Source organism: Chelonoidis abingdonii, chromosome 3, assembly GCF_003597395.2.
Source record: "Chelonoidis abingdonii isolate Lonesome George chromosome 3, CheloAbing_2.0, whole genome shotgun sequence".
NCBI lineage: Eukaryota > Metazoa > Chordata > Testudines > Testudinidae > Chelonoidis > Chelonoidis abingdonii.
The window spans coordinates 160530558-160555869 of record NC_133771.1 but is presented as its reverse complement, the minus strand read 5'-3'; the positions used below and the strand labels follow the sequence as shown (position 1 = coordinate 160555869).

At 40.4% G+C, this 25312-nt stretch overlaps 1 protein-coding gene across 2 annotated transcripts in view; it reads left to right on the top strand.

Annotated features, from left to right (window-relative positions):
• The window catches only part of RBKS (ribokinase), a 99748-nt gene that overhangs the window by 16732 nt on the left and 57704 nt on the right, over positions 1–25312 (top strand). For both annotated transcript variants that reach the window (XM_032790225.2, XM_032790224.2), the window contains exon 2: positions 11068–11200. In XM_032790225.2, coding sequence (XP_032646116.1) covers positions 11068–11200 — 133 coding nt within the window. The remainder of the gene's footprint in view (positions 1–11067; positions 11201–25312) is intronic.

Here is a 25312-nt window from a genome sequence, read left to right as displayed (position 1 = left end):
CAGAGCCTCTGAGTCTTGGGGTTCCCCAGGGAAAGTTTTGGGGAGACCAGAGTGAGCCAAGACACTGGAAATTCTTGGCTGGTGGCAGCGAGATCAGATCTAAGCTGGTAAAAGCTTAGAGGGGTTCATGCAGGCACCCAGATTTTTGGACGCTAAGGTCCAGATTTGGGAAAGATGCTTATGATAGCTCCCTCTCCCCCTACCCTCACTCACTTTCTGTGGCCAGGTGCTTGTGGTGCGGGAGGGAGAGAGGACTCTGGCTGTAGATGCAGGCTTCGGGGTGGGGCCAGAAATGAGGGGTTCAGGTTGCAGTAGGGGGCTCTGGGCTGGGATGGGGTTGGGGTGCAGGAGGGGGTGTGGACTCTGGGGTGGGGCTGGGGGGTTGGAATGCAGGAGAGGGCTCAGGGCGGGGGCAGAGGGTTGAGGTGCAGGAGGGGACATGGGGTGTTGGCTCCAGGAGGGAGTTTGGGTGCAGGGGAGGTTCCGACCTGGGGCAGGGGGTTGGGGTCAGAAGGAGGTTCAGCATGCAGGCTCCAGCTGGGCAGTGCTTACCTCAGGTGGCTCCCAGAAGTAGCTGGCATGTCCAGCTCCTAGGCAGAGGGGTCAGGGAGTTCTACATGCTGCCCTCATGGGCTGCATCTACACAATATGACTACTTGATGATGTCACTTGAGCCACAGCTACGTGCTGATTGGGCCTCAAGCAGCCTGCATGTTGAGAACCACTGCTCTAGCAACTAGATCTGTGCGCCATAATAGCCTTCTATTTATTCATAGCAAAAAGGAGTTCCTCTGTAGCTTAAGTATTAGGGGCTTGTGCTCTTAACACAGAAGGTCTCCCTTTTGCTTCTTGATGAGAACCATGGTGTGTCTGTGTAGGGTTTGAAAATACTACCCCACACTTATGAACCAAAGGACTTAAGCCTACTAGCCGAAGGTGAAACATACTTGTACTGTCACACTCTGATGGCCAAACGTCCCCCTCAGTAATAAAAAGGAAGAGTTATGTGATGTTTTAACTGGAATATCATTAGTCAATTTTCTATTTAATATTTGTATATGTAACTTACTACATCTTCTATTATACCTTCTTTCCCTTTCTGGCTTCATTCCACATTTTTATCCTTATCTTTTCTGTAATGGATCATGATGTATCATTTCCTGAGTTGCCTTTGGTATCACTTGCCTCATATCTATCTCCACTTCTTATCTTTCTCTATTTCTGCATTTTATTCTCTACCTCCTCCTATATATTTTGGGGGTTTTTTCTCCTACCTCTGATCTCCTCAAAAATCATTCACTCTCTCAGTACTGCATTTTCCTGCCTACCGCCACCACTGTCCATGCATACGTACATAGTCCTTCATAGTTTTACCAGATACCTAGTAAGTGAAGGACTAAATCTATTAGTCCAAGACTGACATGAAAGATAGGGAGGAGGTGGCACTGATCAGGGTCAATGCCCATGTGAGAAACCAAGAGTCTTTTGCACCCGCAGCTACAGAGAAATGAAAGCCAGCTTCCTCCTTCCCAGAATATCACCAGTGCATTCCTTCACTGTTGCTCATAGCTTTCCCAAGCAGCAGCTGTAGAATGAAACTGACCTATTTCTTTTCAGTTGCACTGCCACAGATGCAGTGAAAATGATCAAGACTCTAGTCAGTTTTCTTTCTGCTATAGCTCAGAAAAATCCTGGGCACTAGCTGAGGCACTGGGGCTGTCTGTCAGTAGATTTCAGAAGGCAGCATTGCATTGATTTGTGCTCCTTTAATATTTAGAGGATAATCTCTGGAGCCATAATTTCTAAAGACTAGAATTTTAGTCTGTTTATATTAAAAGCTCAGATTAATTAAAAAGTGAAAGGTATTCACCTAGGAAAGCTTCCTACTTGTTGCAAAGGATGAGTAGATTTTTATCATAGTATTCTCTCACCAAAAAATATCCCATTGGGTATGTTCTGGAGTGTGGAATGAAATTATTCCAGGGCCCTATACTTTGAGAGACCATTTTTAATAATTGCTGTTCTCCAGAGACTACCTTCCTTAATGGATTTGTAATTCTATTATTAGAGTCAGAGATGGGCTTGTTTCAAAATAATGACTCTGATCTAGTGAAGATATTGGAATTTTGATACACTATACTTGAATATGTTCATTATCCTGGTGACGTGTTGGCTGAGTGAAGCCTAGACTGAAGATTGTTCTGGTGGTACTAGTAATTTGCAGCCTGTATGTCCTTTCTTTAAGAAGCACTTTACAGCTGAACCTAATGAAATGTTACACACCTATCAGAATTCTTGTCTTGGAGTGCATAATTTCAGAACAACTCATTAGGGGAAATATTTGTGATGATTATGTTTCCTCCTCCTAATCTTTAGTTTTCTGAAGTGTGACTGGATAGTAACAACATTTAGATTTTGTTACTATAGATTGTAACATTAATAAAGCAAACTGTTTGTCAAAGATGTAGCTATTTAACCATATACTGAGTTCCAGCCCTGATTTTAGAGAGTTGGAGGTTGGAAGCAGAGTGAATACACCTCACATCCCATTGCTACCATAAAGTATTTAATTGAACACACAAGTATATTAGTTTCCCCTTCAGTAAATGAAATTTCTATAACCCTTTTTGAGAGCCTCAGATGGAACGTATTAACGAATGAAGCTTCACAACACTTCTATGTGATAGATAAATATTGTACTTGTTTTATAATAATGAAACCGAGGCACAGAGCATTTCAGTGATTTAGGCAAGTCATGAAGTGTGGCAATAGTGGAAAAGAATAGAACCCAGGAGTCCTGACTTGCAGACCTCCCTGGCCTAACCACTGGACCACATTGTTTCCACTTTGTTAAATGATTTTATCATTCAATCCCTTCTCACAATATTATAGAATGGTTTTATGTCCACATGTCTTGCTTACCCTGATCTGTCATCAAGACCCTAAAAGTCAGCTTTGGGGTGGGCTATGAGGATTTTTAATTTAAGTAACTGATATCATAGTATAATATTCTTCAAATATATAAACAGTCTTCTTCAACACTGGACAAACTGAAGAAATCTAAAAAGTGTTCTGTGCCAACATTGCAATCAAATCTCCTAAAAAAAAAAAATATACAATTGCAGTTCCAAAAATAATATAATCGAGAGAGACATCAAGGAAGAACAACGTGGGAGGGAAATCAAGTTAGAGAGTGGTAATTTTGAAAATTTCCATAGTCTTTTTAAATACAGGGCAGATGTTTGGTAAGAATGATGGAATGTTTTCTGAGTCTTGAATGTTTGAAGATAGTCATGTTATATTTTTAATTTCCTTACAGCCTAGAATTTACAGCAGTTACACATTCCACAGAAAATGACATCATCAGTGCTGTGCCCACCTATTTAAAAAATGTAAACTGCTAGAGATGGGGGGGAAAGGCACTCCAATGAGTCTTCACAGTCCCTTAATTCATTGGCTTCTTTGCCAAGTTCCAGTTTTGGTGGTGGTTTTGAGATGCATATAACTGTCTGCTGTAAACTGACTGGAAGTCAGCAAACAGCCATCAGATATCTAGAACTGGTTGGAATTTATTTGGATTTCCCCACCCCCCCCTATATTTTAGCCAGTTTTTAGAGTGGTCAAAATCTTTAGAAAATTTGAAATTTCAACAAAAAATGTTGATGGAAAAATTCCAAGACTTTTGATGATTTTTTTTCTGCATTTTGCAAATGGCTATAATAGTAACTTTCAGTCACTACTGACCTGGACTGGTTTGAAACCAGGGCTACACAAGGAAAGGCTCCCCTAATCCATTCTTAATCCCACAAGCCATTCTCTCCACATATCATGGAGATGCAGCTCCATGAAAATGAATTAGAATATAAGTAGATGGTTGAAATCAGATATTGAAAAGAATTGCTATATTTTTGTCTAAATTCCAGCTGATGCAGGATTGTTTTCTCTAGTATTTTGACTAGCTCAATTTTAAATGACTCAAGTGGTGGGGTTTTTTTTTTGCCACTTTTCAACTATGTGTTTGTATGGTGCTTAGCCTAATGGTGTCCAGTGAGTGTGGGAGCTGGATAAGCACTCACTGCACTGTCTCTGTGTAGGGATACTAAAGAAGGTTTATATTAGACATGGTTTATATGAAAAATGATTTATTGTTAAAAAGGATTTATTGTTAGAAATGATTTAATGTTAATTAATACTTTATAACTAAAAGTTTATATTAGAAATAAATGTGATTCCCCAGATTTAGCCTCTAACCTGCAAGCCACCAGCTGTGTCTGTGTGAAGCCTGCTCACAGAAATACTTTGTATAAAACTTGTTAAAGGTTAATTGACTCTAAGTGCCCTTCTCTAAGTGACACTTTGTAATCACTACAAATAGAGACCTCCACCTCTGTAAATTCATTTTTATCTCACTTTATGTTCCTTCTTTTAATTGTTAAAAGACAGGGAGTCTCACACCCCAAAAGATAAAGAGACAGTGAAATAAATGTAATTAAGATAAAGAGTGTATGTGAATGAGTGCCTAGTTTAAATGATGAATGAATGGTTAGGGAGTTACCAGCCTGAAAAATTCAGTGTCGGCCGAAGAAGGTGTCAAGTGGAATCAACCAGGTGACCCCCGGAGGGCGAACTGGGATCCACCCCAAGCACCTAACAAACATCTGACAGAATGGAGCCAGACACCTGCTGATTGATTCTGCAACAGCAGAACGACCACCCCAAGCACCTAAACAAACATCTGACAGAATAGAGCCAGCGACCTGCTGATTAATCTGGCAACAGCAGAATGAAACAACTCCCATGAACTAACATAGGGAAAAATCCCTATAAAACTGGACTCTGAAGACTGAGGACTTTGAGTCTATGGTTCTGCTGCCAGCCTCCAGGAGCATCAGGTGCACCTGACCCGGACTCGGCTCCACTCTTGTGTACAGGGTACCTGGCCAGTATTCTGTCACAAGCAACTTTAGGCTGGTAACTATAATATCTATACAGAACTTGTATGAATGATTGTGTGAATGGATATATATATATGTAATCATAGGAATAAGTAGCCAAACAACATTGTTTGCTGTTATCTTTTATTTTGGTATTTACAATAAATGTGACACGTCTTGTCCCCTTTAATAAGATCCTGCTAGTTTTTATTGGTATAACATCTGAACCCACATGGGACTTCGTAATATTGGGGAATTCCAAGCAGGGGAGATAAGTCAGTTTTTTTCCCCTTTGCACTGAAAGAGTGACTCAGAAGGAGTAGAGCCAGGTTCTACCTCATATATTTTATTACTTAACTTTTGCATGCAGCATTTCTGCATTGTTCTGTTATTATCTGTATTGAAGTAGCACCTAGAGACCAAGATCCCATTGTGCTAAGCACTGTACAAATGTATAATAAAGTAGCATGGCAGTCCCTACCCCAAAATACATACATACGAAGTATAGCATCGCAGACAGTAAGCAATTACAACAAACAGAACGAGAAGCAGAGTGAAGAAATCAGAAAACGTTTGGCTAAATAAGCAAGAATTACAGCATGCCAGATGACTAACTATTTCAAATTCTACTCACTTTGTGGTTCAAGAAGAATGCTTGGATTTTTTTTGTCTTATAGTGTAATTGGTGTTCACTTTAAATAATGATGTATCTAAGTGGACATGAAAATTCTCTTGTTCCCCTCTAAATTTGCATATTAAGAACATGTAAAAAGTGATAGAGTCCTGTGGCACCTTAGAGACTAACAGAAGTATTGGAGCAGAAGCTTTCGTGGGTGAATACCCACTTTGTCAGACGCATGTGGTCGAAATTTCGAGAGGCAGGTATAAATATGCAGGCAAGAATCAGTCTAGAGATGACGAGGTTAGATATTAGGAACAAGTCAGATATTAGGAAAGGCAATATACAAAAACCTGTAAGAGAACACTTCAACCTCCCTGGACTCACAATAGCAGATTTAAAGGTAGCCATCCTGCAGCAAAAAAAACCTTCAGGACCAGACTCCAAAGAGCAACTGTTGAACTTCAGTTCATTTGCAAATTTGACACAATCAGCTCAGGATTACACAAAGACTGTGAATGGCTAGCCAACTACAAAAGCAGTTTCCCCTCCATTGGTGTTCACACCTCAACTGCTAGATGAGGGTCTTATCCTCCCTGATTGAATTAGCCTCTGGAAATTTCCATCACATGCGTCTGATGAAGTGGTTATTCACCCACAAAAGCTTCTGCTCCAATATGTCTGTTCGTCTATAAGGTGCCACAGGACTCTTTGTCGCGTTTTAAGATCCAGACTAACACGGCTACCCCTCTGATATTAAGAACATGTAATTTTAAAAAGTAAAATGTGTATATATATGTAGCACTTGTATTACTTTACACATTAAAAGCCCTGAGCAGACATTAGCAAATTAATTTTCAAGCTTTATTTAGAAGTAAAATCTTACAGCTTGATTAATTTAAAAACTGATTTATGCAAGCATGGCCTCCCCTCCACCCCTGACTCCTTAGTCTTTCCATCTTTGGCTATGGTCTCACCACTGTTTGGATGGGAGCTCTTCAAAGAAAATCCAGAATATCATGGAAAGTGGCATTAATGACTCAACAGGTAGAACTTTTCCCTATGAGAGAGTGTTGAACCACTGCCCCCAGCAAGGTATTGAGGAGCTCTGTACTGTTTGCAATACCATCTTTCCTGAGACTTTTTTTTTTTTTTTTTTTTTTTTAAATGCTAACCATTCATACCTTTTAAGACCTCATGGAATCTTACATAGTAGAAGAGAAATTCTAATTTATGTACTTTCATTCTGCCTAACTAAATCCTCTGAAGTTTCAATTCAATATTGTATTCTTCACTTCCTGTCCGAAACTGAATTGTTCCCGTACACCATTAAACACCTGCTGCATCTTGTCCAAGAACAGATTGTATTTCAATGATAAATTAACTCAGGGTTCCCCAATGCGGTGCCCCGAATTTCTGCAGCATTTCGACAGCGATGCATATCATGACGCCACTTGTCACTGACAAGTGACATCATCGAGAGGCATTGCCACTGAAATGCCGCAGAAATTCGGCAGCATTTTGGCGGGTGCTCCACCGCCGCCACGGTCCTTCGTCTGGTGCCCGCCAGACAAAAAGGTTGTGGACCACTGAGTTAACTGATTCCTCTACTTGTTGTGTGTAAAGCATTTCAGGATCTTGGTGATGTAGGCTATTCAGTTTTCCACTTAAATCCATTTGCTATCTAGTTTAATGTTTTCAAGTTACGTCAAAGGTAAATTGTGTTACAAAACATTGTATATAACCGTTCTGAAAGTTGGTGTAACAGTTTTTCTAAGTAACTTGTTTAGCCTAGTTTTTTTAGTAACATTAGCTGTTTCATCATTTTTAAGGTATTATGAGTACTCTTTGTGCCATCATCAATGACCTAAGAAATCATATGGTTCCTTAATCATACAGATTACTCATCATTGCCTGTTCATAACAGAAACCTGAATTGCATGTTAAGATTGTCTGATGATAATCAAAATCTAGTATTCACTTATCATTGCAGAATTAAATGACAAGATAATAGCATTACATTAGAACAATGTTTCTTTTGATTGAATGCCTGTTTCAGTAAAAAGTGAAACTTCCAGATTTATATATATGGATCAGTACTGTGAATGTGTTTAATAATGGGATTGAAGTGGCAAAGTGTCCTAAATTATCAGCTATAATTCTTTGAAGCCAAATCATTTTTTTATAGCAAATTACTTAGAACTAGCTGAATATTTTTGCCTAATTTGTTTGGACTATTTGTAAAACTGCATAATTTTAATTTACTGTTCTAGCTTGATCTTTGGTCAAGATGTTGCACATTCTCATCAACAACAGCAAAGGCCATCTTTCCATATTAAGCAAGCTGGTTGCTTCCCACAAGCACTAGTTATGCTATGCTGCTTTAAACACTGAGGCCTGGATCCTCATCTTGCTTACCCTGCTTTCACACGTGTTTAGTTTTCTTGACTTAATTATGAGTTTCTTCTGATTTACACCAATGTGACTGAGAAGAACGGTTCTGTTCACTGTTAAATCAAGAACATACATGGGAGTCTGCTTCTTGGAAAGTGTGCATGAACTCAGAAAGCAGGGCTACTAACCGACTTCTGTTGGGAAGCTGTGGTTACAGATCTTTGTTTAAATATATCGTAGCTCTTGTTGAGCCTAATCATATCTAGAATAAATCCCAGTCTCCTGGAAAAGTCTTTAGGAATGAAAGTGAATGAGCAGTGGATACACGCTTTCTTAATCTAATTTCAAAGTTGAGTGAAATAACTGTTCATTATGAAATGACATATAGCTTTAGAAGGTTGCCTGCACTTACCTATGATAATGTCACAACGGGAGTTTTTTGAAAGCTGCAAAACACAGACATGCTCAGCTCCACAGCCATCAATATTTTGGTTCTCTGCAAGACACTGTTCTGACGACACATGAATTAGTGCAAGTAGCAGTCAGTTGTAATGGTTGCCATTAAAAGTCAGCATGCACCCACATTAACTGTGTAATGGTATTTGAGATCTTGCAGTTATCCCCTCTTCGCAGTATAGGAAAACACTGCAGAACATCACACATGCCTCTGAGTGGCAATCACTCATAAATGCTGACTTTATTTCAACACTTCATAACCCATCCATTGATAGATTTTTTTTAAAAAAAAATCAATGTATTTTTGTTTAAAATAGCTGGAACCCTTCCACTTCTTCACCCTGTCTTTCCACTCCCATCTCCTTGGAAACAGGTGTCACAGTTCAGGACTAGGTACACCTTTGATCCCTCTCTGGTCTCTCCGAGTGCATCCAAATAGATGATGAGCCCTGTTCCTTCAACTCTTTCAGGTTTGAATCCCATGATTCTCTCACTCTTAGACTGAGCCCATGGCTCCAGTACCCTGTCTACTAACCATGGTTGCCCAGCATGCCCAACAGGGATTGGCTGCCTGCAAGTCTGCCCTTCTTGAGCTTCAGGGCTGGCTCCAGGGTTTTTGCCACCCCAAGCAGAAAAAAGAGTGTGGGGGAAAAAAAAGCCGCGATCGCGATCTGCAGCTCTACCGCTGCCGCTTCAGTCTTCGGCGGCAATTCGGCGGCTGGTCCTTCACTTCAGAACAGGGTATTGTTTAATCATAGTAGTAGGAGCACAACATGGCAAGAGAAGCGAAGGTTTGATGACATAAAAGGTCTACACACATCTGATTATGGCCTAAAGGTTTAAGTAGGCCTAGTATATCCTAGACATCTCAACCTTTGGGGACTGGAGGTTCAGTCTGTCTCTCTCTCATGTCTTTCAGGGACTGTCTTTTTATCCACCACAAAGTTATTTGTTTCATTTTCCCACCTGGATCCCCTCTACCCATATATGGTATTCATATTTTTATTTATATGGTTACAAGCCAGAGGTCGAATTCAGCATGGTCAGAGATTAAATTTAACATGACTGACACCTGGATTGTCTTTTAAATATTGGTAAATAGGACCCTCAGAAGCTATTATCTGCTTTCCTTCTCACATGCCTTTAGCTCCTGCAGGAATTAATCCTTTGGAATCATGTAGCAAACAACACAATAACACTCAAAGAAAATACAATATTTAACCTATTGCAGGCAGTTTCCATGTCCTTCACAACAGGTAGTTAGGAGTGATCCATTAGTACAGAGCTGTCCCATTTCAACTTTCTTCCAGATGAAAGGGTCAGGGATGTTCAGCCAGTGGTGAGATCTACTTGGCTGAACATGCTTTAATGCTCTGTAATTACAAACAGCCACAAGTATTCTGCTCCTCCTTGGGGAAGGTTCCATTGCATTCCTGCAAAAGCTCTGAACCTCCCCCTTTCCCTACTTCATAGCTTCCCCTCTGAGAATGTTTTTGCCACCAGCCTTCAAACCATCTTTTGGAGCTTGTCAGTGCAAGTGTTCAGTCACTTGAAAGAGTTGCTGTTGAGTGACAAAAGGAATGCTCTCCCAACAGGTGCTGGGTTTGTTGCATTTGTGGTCGTCTAGGAGGTAAAATGTATTCTAATTTTTGAAACTTGTGTTTGGTGTTCCCTGTAAGAAACAGAATTTTGGGTAATAATATGACCAAATGCTGCTCTGCCATGGTATAGGATAACCTCTGTAGACTGTATTTGTTATTAATACAACAGACACAGAGAGACTAGACACAGAGTGGATTTTTTACACAAGAATAGGGGTGATTTATTCATTTGTTTTCTTGGCGTATTCAAAAAATCTGCTAGGGTTAACAAAATACATCTTTTCAAAACAGAATGATTCCAGACTATCTTGAATACAGCTCTGGTGAGTCTGCACCTGTACTAGTGCATTCAGTTCAGGGCACCCAGCCCCATGAAGTTGTAGATGTAACTGGAGGGAATGCAAAGAAGAACAAAATGATTAGAGGGCCGGAAGGTGTAATTTACAAAGAAAGACTAAAAGAGATAAATATGTACAGTGTGTCTGAATGGCAGCTAAGAGGTGGTCAGACATGGTAATGATCTATAACTCTCTGAAGGGTATAAATACCAATATGAGAGAAAAATTACTCTAGGGTAGTCAAAGGAGGTATAATTAGCTGTAATGAGATGAAATTAACAATATGAAAACTTTAGAAGTTTTATCCTGATATTCAGCCTAACAGTGAGAGCAGTTGTTTTATTAATTTATTTATTTATATGGTAGGAGCTCCTAGGGATCCCAGTCACTGACCAGGACCTCATTGTCCTAGGTGATGTACAAACTTGTGACAAAAAACAGTTCCTCCTTTTCTTAGCACTTCTAAGACTAGATTGGATAAAGAATTTATAAAATATGATTGGAAACAACCTGACATGGATACTAGATGAACTAGATAATCTAACAGATCTCTCATATCGTCAGTTTTTGTGATTTATTGAATGAAAGGCTAACTCATCACTGCCTCCTGCTGTAGCACCAACTTGAACATTGGTGCCACTTAGGATTGTATCAATGTAACTCTATTTTTATGACTCTTGACCTATCAGTTACTAATATATGTAATTTTTTTTTAATTGCAATAGCCTTACCACTCGTCTGCCAAAAGCTGGAGAAACTATCCATGGACATAAGTTTTTCATTGGTTTTGGGGGGAAAGGAGCCAATCAGTGCATCCAGGCTGCTCGACTTGGGGCCAAGACCTTGATGATTTGTAAGGTAAGCATTGACTTGAAGCCGCTGGATAACAGCCAAGCCAAATGTTCATCCAAGCTTCAGTGGAACTTTTATGTGGTTGATAGAAAAGTTGACTCTCTTTTTAATGCATCTCTTCTCGTCTGGTTTTGGTTAGAAATGTATTGAACAGTTTCCCTGGCAGTACTTTGTTTTCTGGTATTTACAAGACAGCCAGAACAAAGAATTGGATAATGGTCTGGTGGGAATTGCATGTAATGAGAAACCACAAAGCCTAGAATATTGTCACCTGAGAGAACTTGAGATATTCAGAATTACACTGAGTTAAACTTGACCGGCCCTTCATTTTTACCTTGTCCTGTATTGCAAGAACAAGAGGTAAGCTGATTTTTTTTTTTGGTTCTGCATTTACCAGCCATGCTGTATTTATATGTTTAATAACATGTAATCAGCCTGGAATTCACTGCCATAAGTGGTCACAGTCAAGTGCTGATAGACTAAAAAAAATTTTGGAAGGGATATAAAACTTCATTTTTCATGTTTTAAAACCAACCTTTACTAGGGATTAGAATGAGATCTTTGCAGGGAGCAGGGAACCATAGATTATCCTACATGTGCCTACTGTGGAATTTCATGAATCTTCCTCTGAAGCATCTGGGTGCTGGCTCCTGTTGGAGACAAGCTTCTGGGCTGGATGGATCATGGGTCTGGTTCAGTCAGGCAGTTCCTATATTCCTGTGTCACTGCATTGTCATTTTGGAAAGGGACGATAATTTTATTACTGTTAATAACATCTGTTGGTATACAGGAGGTCATAAGGATAATGAAATGTTATGGTTCAGAGATGATCACTGCTAGGATTAAGATGGAACTCCCTCCCCTTCTAGCCTTAGCCTTTACCCACCCTGCTGTAACCATAAAGAGCATTCCACACTTGACTGGATGTACTGCTCCCCCTTCTCATCTCTTTCATTCCCCCCTTCTACTGGAGTACCAGATATTGGCCATGGCTAGGTACTGGAAACCAGGTTTGATGGACCAATGTCTCTTCTAAGAGGGCACATACTATAGGAAAGAATGGAATTTTTACTTGTAATGAGGTCCTCAGATCCATGACGTTGGGGTACTCTGCTCTATGCAGCCTTGGAGGCAGACCAAACCTGTCAATCAGCGGCAGAAGAGGTGTGGCTCCCATCTCTGACAAACTGCTGGATTTCATCTGCCTCTCCAGCTCCTCTCCGCTGCAGACCAATTATGAACAAGATGGATGGGGGTGTGTGTGGAAAGAATAAGTGAGGCTTAAAGTCTTCAAACTGTCAGAGTCTGACATTGTTAGCAAGGAGGATTCCTTTTCTCCTCGATCACCAGGACTCTGTCCTTCCTAACCCACACAGAGTGCCACATGGCAGAGACAGCTAAGAGAGGGTAAGCCAGCTGCTGAGTACCTGCCACCATGGAGATCAAGTGTCTGTTTTGTGGAGACTCTGGTCTTTCTCAAATGCTCAGGCAGGGGCAGGGTTTCTAGTATCCTCTTTATAAGAGCCTTTAATATATTTGAAAACTGTTTTCAGGTCCCCCCTCGGTCTTTTTTTCTCAAGACTACATATGCCCAATTTTTGACCTTTCCTCGTAGGTCAAGTCGTCTTAACCTGTTACCATTTTGGTTACTTGCTTCTGGATTCTCTCCAGTTTGTCCATGTCTTTCCTAAAGTGTGACACCCAAAATTGGACACAGTACTTCAGCAGAGGCCTCACCAGTGCTGGGTAGAGCAGAACAATTACCTGAGAGGCCTTACATGCGACACTCATGTTAATACATCCCAGAATAATATTTGAATTTTTGGCAGCTGTATCACACTGTTGAGTTTTATTCAAGTTGTGATCCACTGTATCCCTCAGATCCTTTTCAGCAGTACTACTACCAAGCTAGTTATTCCCCATGTTGTAGTTGTGCATTTGATTTTTCCTTCTAAATGAAGTATTTTGCTCTTGTCTTTATTGAATTTCATCTTGCTGAACTCAGACCAATTCTTCAATTTGTCAAGATTGTTTTGAATTGTATTCCTATCCTCAAAAGTGCTTGCAACCCCTCCCTGTTTTGTGTCATCTGCGGATTTTATAAGCATACTCTCCACTCCATTATCCAAGTCACTAATTAAAATACTAGATCCCACGGGACCCTGCTATAGATGTGCCCTCCCAGTTTGACAGAAGATCATTGATAACTACTATTTGGGTAGTTTTACCTACACTATGGAAGTGTCTCAACTGGTGGTTTCGCAGAGATGGAGCCTCATCTCCCATGCCTCCGACTGACAGTTCTGGTCTGCCTGTAAGGCTTCACAGAGCAGAGTACCCAATGTCATGGATCTGTCAACCTCATTACTCCAAGAAAAGAAATTTTCAGGTAAGACATGGATAAATGTTCCTAATCTCCTGAGAGAGCCTTTTCTCACTAGATTTCCAGCCCGGTGTTTAGGTTAATGAGGTATAGCTATGTATCCAAATCATAACTGCAAACCATCTTAGGTTCACCTGTCACTAGCTATTCTCTAGGGTTTTCTTATGTTAGGGTTGTCAGGCTACGTCTAGACTACCCGCCGTATCAGCGGGTTAAAATCGATTGCTCGGGGATCGATATATCGTGTCTCATCTAGACGCGATATATCAATCCCTGAACGCGCTTATATCAATTCCAGAACTCCACCAACCTCAACGGAGTTCCGGAATCGACAGGGGGAGCCGTGGACATCGATCCCGCGCGGTGAGGACGGGTGAGTAATACGATCTTAGATATTCGACTTCAGCTACGTTATTCACGTAGCTGAAGTTGTGTATCTAAGATCAATTTCCCCCCATAATGTAGACCAGCCCTTAGTGTCCCAGATCTGGCAAGTCATAGATATTTGGTCTCTTTGTCTTCAGTAGCTGTCAGATTCTTGTACTGAAAAAGTTTACAGAGAATTTGGTGTTAATATTCCTAACTGAATGCTAACTTTTTTTTTTGTGGTGATACATATCTCAAATTATTTGAAAATGATCCAGAATTTGCTTACTGCCAAAGGTAGAATATGTGTTTCCTGAAATGTTTGCTTCATTAGTCAAATTCCATAGGCCGGTGGTATGGCTATTAACTTTACAAAAAAAGAACGATCTCTTCTTAAGTCGATGTACAGTTTTTCCTAGTCTTATTTATGTGTGGGAAAAAAGGAAGACAAAGTAGAAGCAAGAATTTTTCTAAGCTCTCTAGAATTCACCAACATTTCTTAATTTTATTTAAAAATTAGAGTTCACTTTATACCTTCACATAAATCTTACCTGCGACAGTATTTATGCAGTCTCTGCACATGTCAGTGGGACCTGCATAATATAATTCCACACGTTCAAGGTAAAATAGCATTGCAGTAAGTCATTGCTGTTTTAGTTATTTGTTACATTATAAAGAGTCCTGTGGCACCTTAAAGACTAACAGATGTATTGGAGCATAAACTTCCGTGGGTGAATACCCGCTTCGTCAGACACATGTTACAGATCCAGACCAACACAGGTACCCCTCTGATACTATGATATTGTTGACACCAATATTATAAAATTGCAAGGAATCTGACAAGATATGCTGTGTAAGGTATCTGCGAAAATGTTACAATTCACCAAGTGTGATCATTTTGTTTGTATGTTTGTATCACCTTTGTATTATAAGTTAAAGATATATAGGGTATATCTGTATTTTATACTTGTGCTGTACATCTGGGTGACACCCCCAGACAGATTGGCATCAGCACTGCCTAGCCTGCTTTATGGCCCATCAACTGTACAATGAACCCATTGAAAGTGTCAGGGGCTACACCTTATGACTCAGCAAGGCATGCAGGAACATGCCTATGGACAGAACTCTTAAGGATTCCAGGTCATGTGCTGGGCAGCTTGTGTTTGGAACAAAGGAAATACAAGCTGCATGGAAAAAGAATATAAAAGGCAGCTGCATCATCTCCATTTTGTCTTCAATACTGGTTCTTACCTCTGGAGTAACTTGTCTACAAATGGCGTCATGTACCAGCAATGTCCCTTTGCTATGTACGTCGGCCAAACTGGACAATCCCTATGTAAAAGAATTAATGGACCCAAGTCAGACATTAGGAATGGCAATATACAAAAACCTGTAGGAGAACACTTCAACCTCCCTGGACACACAATAGCAGATTTAAAGGTAGCCATCCTGCAGCAAAAAAACTTCAGGACCAGACTCCAAAGAGAAACTGCTGATCTTCAGTTCATTTGCATATTTGACACCATCTGCTCAGGATTATACAAAGACTGTGAATGGTTTGCCAACTACAAAATCAGTTTCTCCTCCCTTGGTTTTCATACCTCAACTGCTAGAATTGGGCCTCATCCTCCCAGATTGAACTAACCTCATTATCTCTAGACTGATTCTGGCCTGCATATTTATACCTGCTGCTGGAAATTTCCATCACATGAGTCTGACGAAGTGGGTATTCGCCCACGAAAGCTTATGGTCCAATACATATGTTAGTCTATAAGGTGCCATAGCACTCTTTGTTGTTTTCTACTGAATCTGAAAAAAGAACTGAATGAGGAAAGTAAATAAGGAAGTGTTATTTACTCCTTCTCATAATTCAAGAACTAGGGGTCACTAGATAAAATTAATAGGCATCAGGTTTCAAACAAACAAAAGGAAGTATTTCTTCACACAATGCACAGTCAACCTGTGGAACTCTTTGCCAGAGGATATTGTGAAGCGAAGACTATCAAATTCTTTTTTGAACCCTGTTATAAATTCACAGTCCATCAATAGCTATTGACCAGAATGGGCAGGGATGATGTGCCTAGCCTCTGTTTGCCAGAAGCTGGGAATGGGCGACAGGGGATGGATCATTTGATGGTTACCTGTTCTGTTCATTCTGTCTTGGGCACCTGGCATTGGCCACTGTTGGAAGGCAGGACACTGGGCTAGATGGAACTTTGGTCTGAGCCAGTATGGCTGTTCTTATGTTAACCTCAATCAAGCTTTGGTCTGGAGTCAATTTGAGATTTTTCCAGTATTTCACTCACCAAACATTCAAAGATCATGTATCAGCCCTCAAAAATCATAATTTCAAATAATAAATGAAAGGTTCTTTTTCTTTGCCTTCTGGTTTTGGTGATGGTAAAGTCAGTTTTTATCCCACCTATACTGGTTCACCCTTCCCCAACAGCAGCCCAGTGGCCATTGTCCCACTTTATGTGTTTGCCTCTATCTAGTTCTGTTTGCCAGAAGTTGGGAATGAGCAACAGGGGATGGATCACTTGATGGTTACCTGTTCTGTTCATTCCCTCAGAAGCACCTGGCATTGGCCACTGTTGGAAGACAGTGTGTTGCAGTCCAGCAGGAAAAATGTCTGACTTGTATCAGTTTAATTAGTCTTCTCTGTGCACATCATATCATGCATTTCCATCTTAATTGTGTCTTAAAGATTCCAGGTCATATTTTTTCAGCTTACAAGTAAAATTATGATGATGTGAAGAAAAATAATTGTCATGCATTATGAATATAATGGATCCACATAAAGAACAGCATGGATGCCATAAATTGCTATGTATTTTGTTTTCACTACCGAACATTGACCCTGACCCAGTCAGAATGACAAGGCATGTTGCTTTCTGTCTTTTGCTCTGCGTATCTCTAGCAGTGGGTGCTGCTATATTATATATCTAACAGTAGCATCCATTGTGCTAGACACTGTAGAGGGATATACTCACTGACAGTCACAGTCCTGAAGGTGAGACAGACAAAGAGTGGGAGAAATTAATAATTATCTCCATTTTACAGATAGGGAACTGAGGGACAGGGAGAGTAAGTGGCTTGCCTAAGATCGTACAGAAAGCCTGTGGCAGAACTGGAAAATATACTAAGGTCTCTTGAGTTCAAGGCCACTACCTGACCCTGAAGCTCATCCTTTCTCTATTGGCCATCACAAAAAAAGTCTGTTTTAACAATCTAAATTAAAGCTGTTTGGCGTGTGGTAGGGGTGTTCTAAATAGGTCTTGACTGTTGCACTTTTAGCAGTTATCCTGGGATGATCCTAGCTGATTCCTCTAATTCTGCTTATGTGTCCCTGTTGCATTTGATTTTTTTCTCAAAAAGAGGAAACACTGTATTGCCATTTATATATTCTTTCCTTTTTATAGTTCCTAGCAGTTCAAACATACAAATTGGTCTGTGAGCCCAACTTAGAAAGAATAGAGTGATCCTGAACCTTTACTTTGTTATAAAAGTGTAGCTGCATCTATAATTCAGCTCAGAATGTGTAATCACCTTTTAAACCATGTTTTTCTCCACATTACTAGCTCTGTTATTTTTAGTAGCAAAAACTGGTTGCATTCCCTGTGCAAGGAAAAGAGTAAACACTCTCCAAAAAAAAGTTAATGACAGAATTTAGCATACGGAACAGATGGAACAAAAGATGTGTCAGCAAAGATATTTTTCAATACAATTAATTTGCAGGTACAGATTGAGTTTGACTCTCAGACTGCTAGAATTTCATCTGTGATGTCGTCAACCCTCCTGATGGCACATGGAAAAATGCTGATAGCAAGCCAGGGAAAGCACATGTTGAAAAATTGTGAATAAGAATGAGTGTGAATTACATCAAACACTGTGTAGCTACAAACCTAGTGGAAAGGGATATAAATGTAGTGATTCTGAAATAAAGAAACAATATTTTAGTACACAGTATCTTCTGCAATCAATAGACCAAGAAGTGTTTGTTTTTCTATTTATAACATATTCCATCTAGCAGGGTCTGAGCATACGTAGCAAATATTTAAAAACAATATATTATATTTATTGATGGCGTCAGATTAAATGTACTCAATTCTAAAATGATCTTGATGCCCTATATTCACATCTCCCTGAGGTCAGAGCTTGAATGAATAGATGGGCCTTACACAGTGCGCTGAAGATAAACAGACATGGATGCTGATGGTCTAGGGTCCTCCACCAAGAACACCTTCTTTTCAGCATCAAGATGTGCAAATCTAGGAGCTGTAAGCAAAAGTTCCCCACCTAATCAATTTTTGTGACAGTTGAGTAGCCAGAGATGCAAGTCTCTAAGATATCCAGAATCTAGACTTTCTAGAGTGAAACCAGCAAGTTGAAGGGAATATGAAGTCAATCCAGCCTTTGGAGAACAGCTATGAAATGCCTCTGTGACTAAGTAAGTGTGTAGCTATTGCCTTGTGCACTAACTGAAGCTTCATAGAAGCCTTCATGGTTATCCCTAGGTACAGCACATTGTAATAACACAATTGTTAGGTCACAACAACATGGATAACTTTGATGAGGTCCCTGACCACAGACTCTATTCAGGAATAATCAGTGACCCAGAAATACCCCAAATTGCAAACCACCTTGAAAACGATGTGTACGAACCCTCACAAACCAGAGCAGATGCTTATCCCACTTATTAGCATTAACTTCATCTGAGCTGGACTGTCCTCAACCAATTTTTTCTGCCTTACAAACTGCTATTTAGAGACATTGACTGTCCCTAGTGACATTTTAAGATAAATCTCTTGCAGATGTTGTAAATGGAAATTCCCTTGAAAATATGGCTGTGCAATGGGATGAGCAAAAGAAGAGAATCATCTTATGATTTAAATGTGTGTCTAGATTTAGGTTTTGTATAGTGTTTCTTGTATTCAAGGTATCTCGCAGAGCTGAGGTACATACGTACCTCACAATAGACAACAAGGCAACCACTTGCTCAGACATAGTTTTGAATATTAGCACGTGTCATGGACAGAAAGACCATTGGCTAGGACACTGGGCTTATCTCCCAATTCTTTGCCCAATTCATTGGTCATTAGACAGCAACCAGGGTGAGAAGAACAGATCTTTATTTTACAACTTATTTGAAGGATGACTCAAGCAGTCATATTTACTGTTGCATTGCACTATTAGTGTTGCCCAGTTTCTGGTGTGGGACGGTGTTATGCTCATACAAAGCACACTAGCTCTTTTATAGAGAAGAAGGCAAAAATGCCACATTTATTGAAAACACAACAGTTAGGATATGCTTTTCTCACACACGCATGCACATACGTACGTACGCCTGTTGTAGCTCGAATCAATCTACTGGCCAGGTATATTGAGCACCAGTGAGGAGCTGGGCTCTTGTCAGTCGTGATCCGATGCTCCGAGGCTCTGCAGCATTGAACCCAGAGTTCCATAGCAAAACACCCCAGCTGTATAGTTGTAAATTCCCATTTGAGTCCATGCATTTTGCAATGTCATCTTGTAATCATTAGTCCTTAAGTGGTGTTGATTTTGGGGTTTTCTGCTGTTGTTATTTGATGGTTATTGTCCGCCTTCCCATTGTTCTCTCCTGTTTGTTGTCTCACCTTCGGGGGTGCCGGCCTCGCCTCTGAGGTCATCAATGCTGCTAACATGTTTGGGATAGAATACAATGGATGTTTTCCGATTGTCTCCTAGTCTTTCCAAGTCTCTCACTTTTTCTTGATCATCTGTGATGGCTTTCACACCTTATCTTTTCCTGGTGCAAGCGTTCCTCATTCACACAATCTCTTACAGAAACCTTCAAAGGTATACAGACAGCAGTATTTTATATTCAGCAGAATACATTCCAAATCAAGCCTTGCTAAATTTTATAACTAAAACAATTCACGTTGGGGCTTAAGGCTCTCAACATTTCTCTTACTAACTAAACTTTATAACAGGTCCTAATTGTAATGCATATTGGAAACAGGATCCCAGTGTTTTGTACTGATGCTTGTGTTTTGATTTGTAAACTGAGTGCATTTGATGTGGAACTCCCAGAGGGAAAATAAATATAGATCCTATGATAATGATGTATGATAACATGTTTACAGAATCACTTTCCAGACTATACACTTAAAATGTATAAAACCTAAGTTGGCCACTCATACATTCCCAGAACACTGGACATTCCAGTACTTCCAGGAACAGCATGGGCCCAACCCTGCAGGTGTGCCCCTGCCCTTGATAGTTTGATAGTGCATGTGAGGTCATGCCACATGGGAAGCACCATCTTTAAGAGCATGCTGCCCCGCCTCTGCCAACATGACCTTGTACGCATGGTGTTGCCAAGGTCATGCCAAACAGGGGGGTGCCATTTAAAGAGCTGGAGGGAGTAGGTGTTGTTCCCCATCTGATACCGGACAAAGTCATATCCATTTTTGTCCCCCTACCAGTGAGAGACAAACCTCTCAGAAAGGGACCATCTGGTCTGATACCAGACAAGTGGCCTCACTTATAACACCTGATATTTTTGCAGTGGGGGAAATTTAGAGCTAGAAAGGTATTTTAAAACTCAAAATATGGATTGTAGTTAAAGCGAACAATGGAATTACTATTAATATTTCAGTCTGAAACTGAATAATGGCAAAAAGTTCAGGATAGAATTATAGTGATGTGGCAGTGTCACAATATTTAAGGTTGCATGACTACTTCTGTTTAAAGGTCATCCCATTTCTAAGTCCTCCAAAACTGACATGCTTAGCCAGATTCCTTTGAAATATGGTCTACTCTGCACTCTCCTGAGACAGAATTAGTGACGCAAATGTGGAGTTGTTTGATCCAAGGGTTCTGGACATACAATTCCTTCCAAAATAGACATTTAAAAAGAAAAGTTTTGAAATGTTTGGTTGGTTGGTTTGGGTTGGGTTTTTGTTGCACAGAGTTAGAAATAAATAAATATTGATGCTGGTCAATATAGTCTCACTCTGAGTTTTCCCCAAGGTAATGCATGCATGGCACTTACTAAAACTTTGGGGGCCCAAACTGAGAATAGTATTTAAGAAAATGTACTATTTTTTTATAGTGTGCATATGCCAATATAGGGAAACCCACTGGAGGGTTTCCAGTCCTGCCATTTTATAAGCTTTAAAGCTCAACTCTTGTAAGTGCTCTACAGTCCAAATGGTTACAAGCATTGCTTTGAAATTTGATGTTCCTCATTGGGGTGCAGGGTAGTATTAGTGTGTCAGACTTGGAGTCATTTAACTGTGGGGTTCCTGAGTTACAGCTCTCCCTAACACAGTTTCCTTCTACTGCCTTGTACTGTGAAACTGAAAGGTACAGGATGAATCACCGACAGACCTCACTGAGACTAATTTCTGTGAACTCACCTTCAATTAACATAACTAAGAATAAATTAATCACAATCCCCCTGCGATGAAGTGGGAATTTTCTGTAATATTTTATGCATGATAACTTACTTGACTAGGGATTGTTACCCAGTGGGTGCGGAAGGGTTAAGATGGTCTTGGGGCAGAGCAGGAGACATGTGGTGCTTGGGTCTGGTAGTTGTCTGGGGTGATATCGAATGGGTCATTAAGGGCTGGGTGAAACACTCATATCAATGAAATATCCAGAAAAACAATGGGAACCCCAAGGACTGAACAACTGACATCTAGCAACAGGAAACTCCAGCAGGTGAACACGTAAACTCAAAAAGGGGTCCTTCAGGAGGAAGACAAAGGACGGAAAGGTGTCAAATGTTAAGGACTGGTCTTTAGAGAGAGACCGAAGCTTTCATCTGGAACTAACAGACAAAGAGACAGAGCCAAAATGGATTGTACAGCAGCTGAGACAGAGCCTGAGGTTGGCCAGTCTGAACTCTGTCTTCACCTTTGCTTCTAAGGACTTTCCAGTGGTGTTTTCTTGTTGACTAATAAAACTCTTCTCTGTTTTGAAAAGGTTGCCTGGTGTCATTACAAATACTTGCTGAGGTGCATTGATCTCTGAAGAGAGTAAAGTCTCAGAACAGGACTTTATCTCAGTTGAATTCACTGGGCAGAGCTCATGGTGTGGAACAGGAGTGCTGGAGCTTTGAGGGTCAGCAAAGCCACTCACTACAGCGACAGGAGACATTCTCCTGTCACTGTAGTTAATCTATCTTCCTGGATAATCTTAACTTCTATTGACTTAATGCTGTCTGTGTCGAGGGATAGGTTGGCTAACTACATCATTCAGGGGCGTAGCTTTAGTGTAGACCTGGCCTCAGTCGTGAAGATCTTGAGGCCACATGGCCTGACCCTAAAGAAGACTGGGACCCCTTGGGGGTCTGGCAGACAAAGGGGCTCCTCCAAAGGACTGTTTAAAAGCCGGGGCATAACACAGATTGTGTGAATCCATGACACCTCTTCCTAAGCCCAAAGGAGTTTTGGAGTGAATGGCTGGGGGTTGCTGCAATTTGAGAATCATGGGTGGCAGTGTTGTTTGTGGGGAATGTGGTCAAAGTGTTTGGCAAAGAAAAAGTAGACATGTGAATGCTTCCTGGGAAGGGGAGAGTTTTGGAAGCAGAAGAATGAGGGAATAGCGGGGAGAGAGGTTTGGGACTGTAGTGATAGGAAGGGGGATAATGGTCAGGGGTGGGAGGGTAGGGGAGAGTGTTTCAGGGCTCTGGTGAGAAGCATCTACCAGCTCTGGCAGTGCACCCAATCACTTTGTACCCCAACTTTCCTTCATAGACTAATAGATTCCAAGGCCAGAAGGGAACATCGTGATCATATAGCTTGACCTGTATAACACATGCCACAGAACTTCCCCAAAATAATTCATAGAGCATGTCTTTCTGAAAAATGTCCAGTCTTGGTTTAAAAACCCACAGTGATGGCGAATCAACCATGCCCCTTGGTTAGTTGTTCCAGTGGTTAATTACTCTCACCATTTAAAATGTACACCTCATTTCCAGTCTGAATTTGTCTAGCTTCAACTTCTAGCCATTGGATCATGTTATAGCACTTTCTCTGCTAGATTGAAGAGACCATTATTAAATATTTGTTTCCCATGTTGGTACTTACAGACAGATTGTAATCTGATCACCCCTTAACCTTCTCTTTGTTCAGCTAAATAGATTGAGCTCTTTGAGTCTATCACTTATAAATTATGCTTTTTAATCCTTTAATCAATCTTGTGACTCTTTTCTGAACCATCTCCAATTTATCAATACCCTTCTTGAATTGTGGACCCCATCACTGGACACAGTATTCCAGCAGTGGTCACAACCGGGCCAAATATAGAGGTTAAAATAACCTTTCTTCGCCTTCTGAAGAGTCCACTGTTTACGCATCCAAGGATTGATTTAGCTCTTTTGGCCATAGCATCACACTGGGAGCTCATGTTTAGCTGATTATGCATCACAACGCCCATATCTTTTTCAGAGCCACTGCTTCCCAGGATAGAGACCCTATAATGTACGTATGGCCTGCATTCTTTTTCCCTGGATGTATACATTTACATTTAGACACATTGAAATGCATATTGTTTGCTTGAAGTTGAACCCAGTTTACCAAACAATCCAGATAACTCTGTATCAGCAACCTTGCATCTTCATTATTTACTCTTCACTCCCCAATTTTTATATTATCTGCAAACTTTATCAGTGGTGATTTTATGATTTCTTCCATGTCATTGATAAAAATGTTAAATAGTGTAGGGTAAAGAACCAATCCCTGTGGGACCCCACTAGAAACACACCCTCTTGATGACAATTCCCCGTTTACAATTACATTTTATGTTGTTTATAATTACGTTAACAAGCTTTTAATCCACTTAATGTGTGCCATGTTAATTTTATCTTTCTAGTTTTTTAATCAAAATGCCATGTGGAACCAAGTCAAATGTCTTACAGAAGTCTAAGTATATTACATCAACACTATTAATTTTCTCAACCAAACCTGCAATCTCATTAAAAAAAAGAAAAGAAAAAGATATTGAGTTAGTTTGACAGCATGACGGGCCACTAACTTTGGCACCCTTGTCACTGAGGTTGCTGCAGCACAGGAAAGATTACGGGCTTAATTGAAGTCAATTAACTAGTTTCTGTTGGGCATTACTGATGCCTGGGTGACAGTTGCTGGGCTAATGAGGCAATTGGTTCAGTAACTGAGAGGATGTGTTTGGAAGGAACAGGAATTACAGGAGAGCTCAGTGGGTGCACCTTGGAGAGAAAAGAGAACTGTGTGGAAAACCACCTGCTGTAAACTTGTGGTACATTCTGTTATCTTTTTACACTGAAGATTAAATGCAGACATGATGAAAGAGAATCAGTCTGCATGTGTTTGTGGCTAGGACACTACACAACAGTCTAGGCTGCGGTATTCACTGGCTAGGTGAAGGGACGCTCTGTGACAAACAGGATCTGTTTTCCATAAACTCATGTTGATTGACATTAATTATATTAGCCTCCTTTAATTCTTTATGTTGAGTCCTATATCATCATCTTCATTATCTTGTCTTGAGATCATAGAATCATAGAAGATTAGGGTTTGAAGAGACCTCAGGATGTCATCTAGTCCAACCCCCTGCTCAAAGCAGGACCAACCCCAACAAAATCAATGTCAGACTGACAGGCCTATAATTACCCTGGTCATCCTGTTCACCCTTTTGAATATTGGCAAAACATTAGTTTTCTTCCAGTCTTCTGGAACTTCCTTGGTGTTCCAAGACTTATACAAATCAGCATTATGATCCAATGAGTGCCTCACCCAGCTCTTTTAAAACTCTTGGATGCAAGTTATCTGGATCTGCTGATTTTAAGATGTTGAACTGTAGCATATGCTATTTGACATCCTCCTGAGATACTACTGGAATGGAAAGTGTATTGTCGTATATTACTACAGCATTTTTATTTTTCATAAATACAGAACACTTCCACATCTTCTACATTATTAGTGATAATTGTACCATTTGCATCTAGTAATGGATTGATACCATTATTAGGATTCCTTTTGTTCCTAATATACTTAAATGACTCCTTGTTGTCCTTAACATTGCTGACCATAATTTTCTCCTTGTATCCCTTTGCTTCCCTTACCAGTTTTCTACGATTCCTTCTGATTTAAAGTTTATGATTTATATTTATATTTATACTATCAACTTCCCATTTCTTCCATTTGGTATATATTATTTTTATAGCTGCCTTCCTACATCCCATCCCTTGGCCGGTACACCCCAAACCATTTGCACCTCCAACTTTGTCAATGCAACCCTAATCTTCCTATACCCCCAGCACCGCCAGTGCACCCTAATCCCCGTGAAACCTTAGCTCTGCCAGTGGACCCCTACCTTCTTGCAGTCCAAAGTTGTGC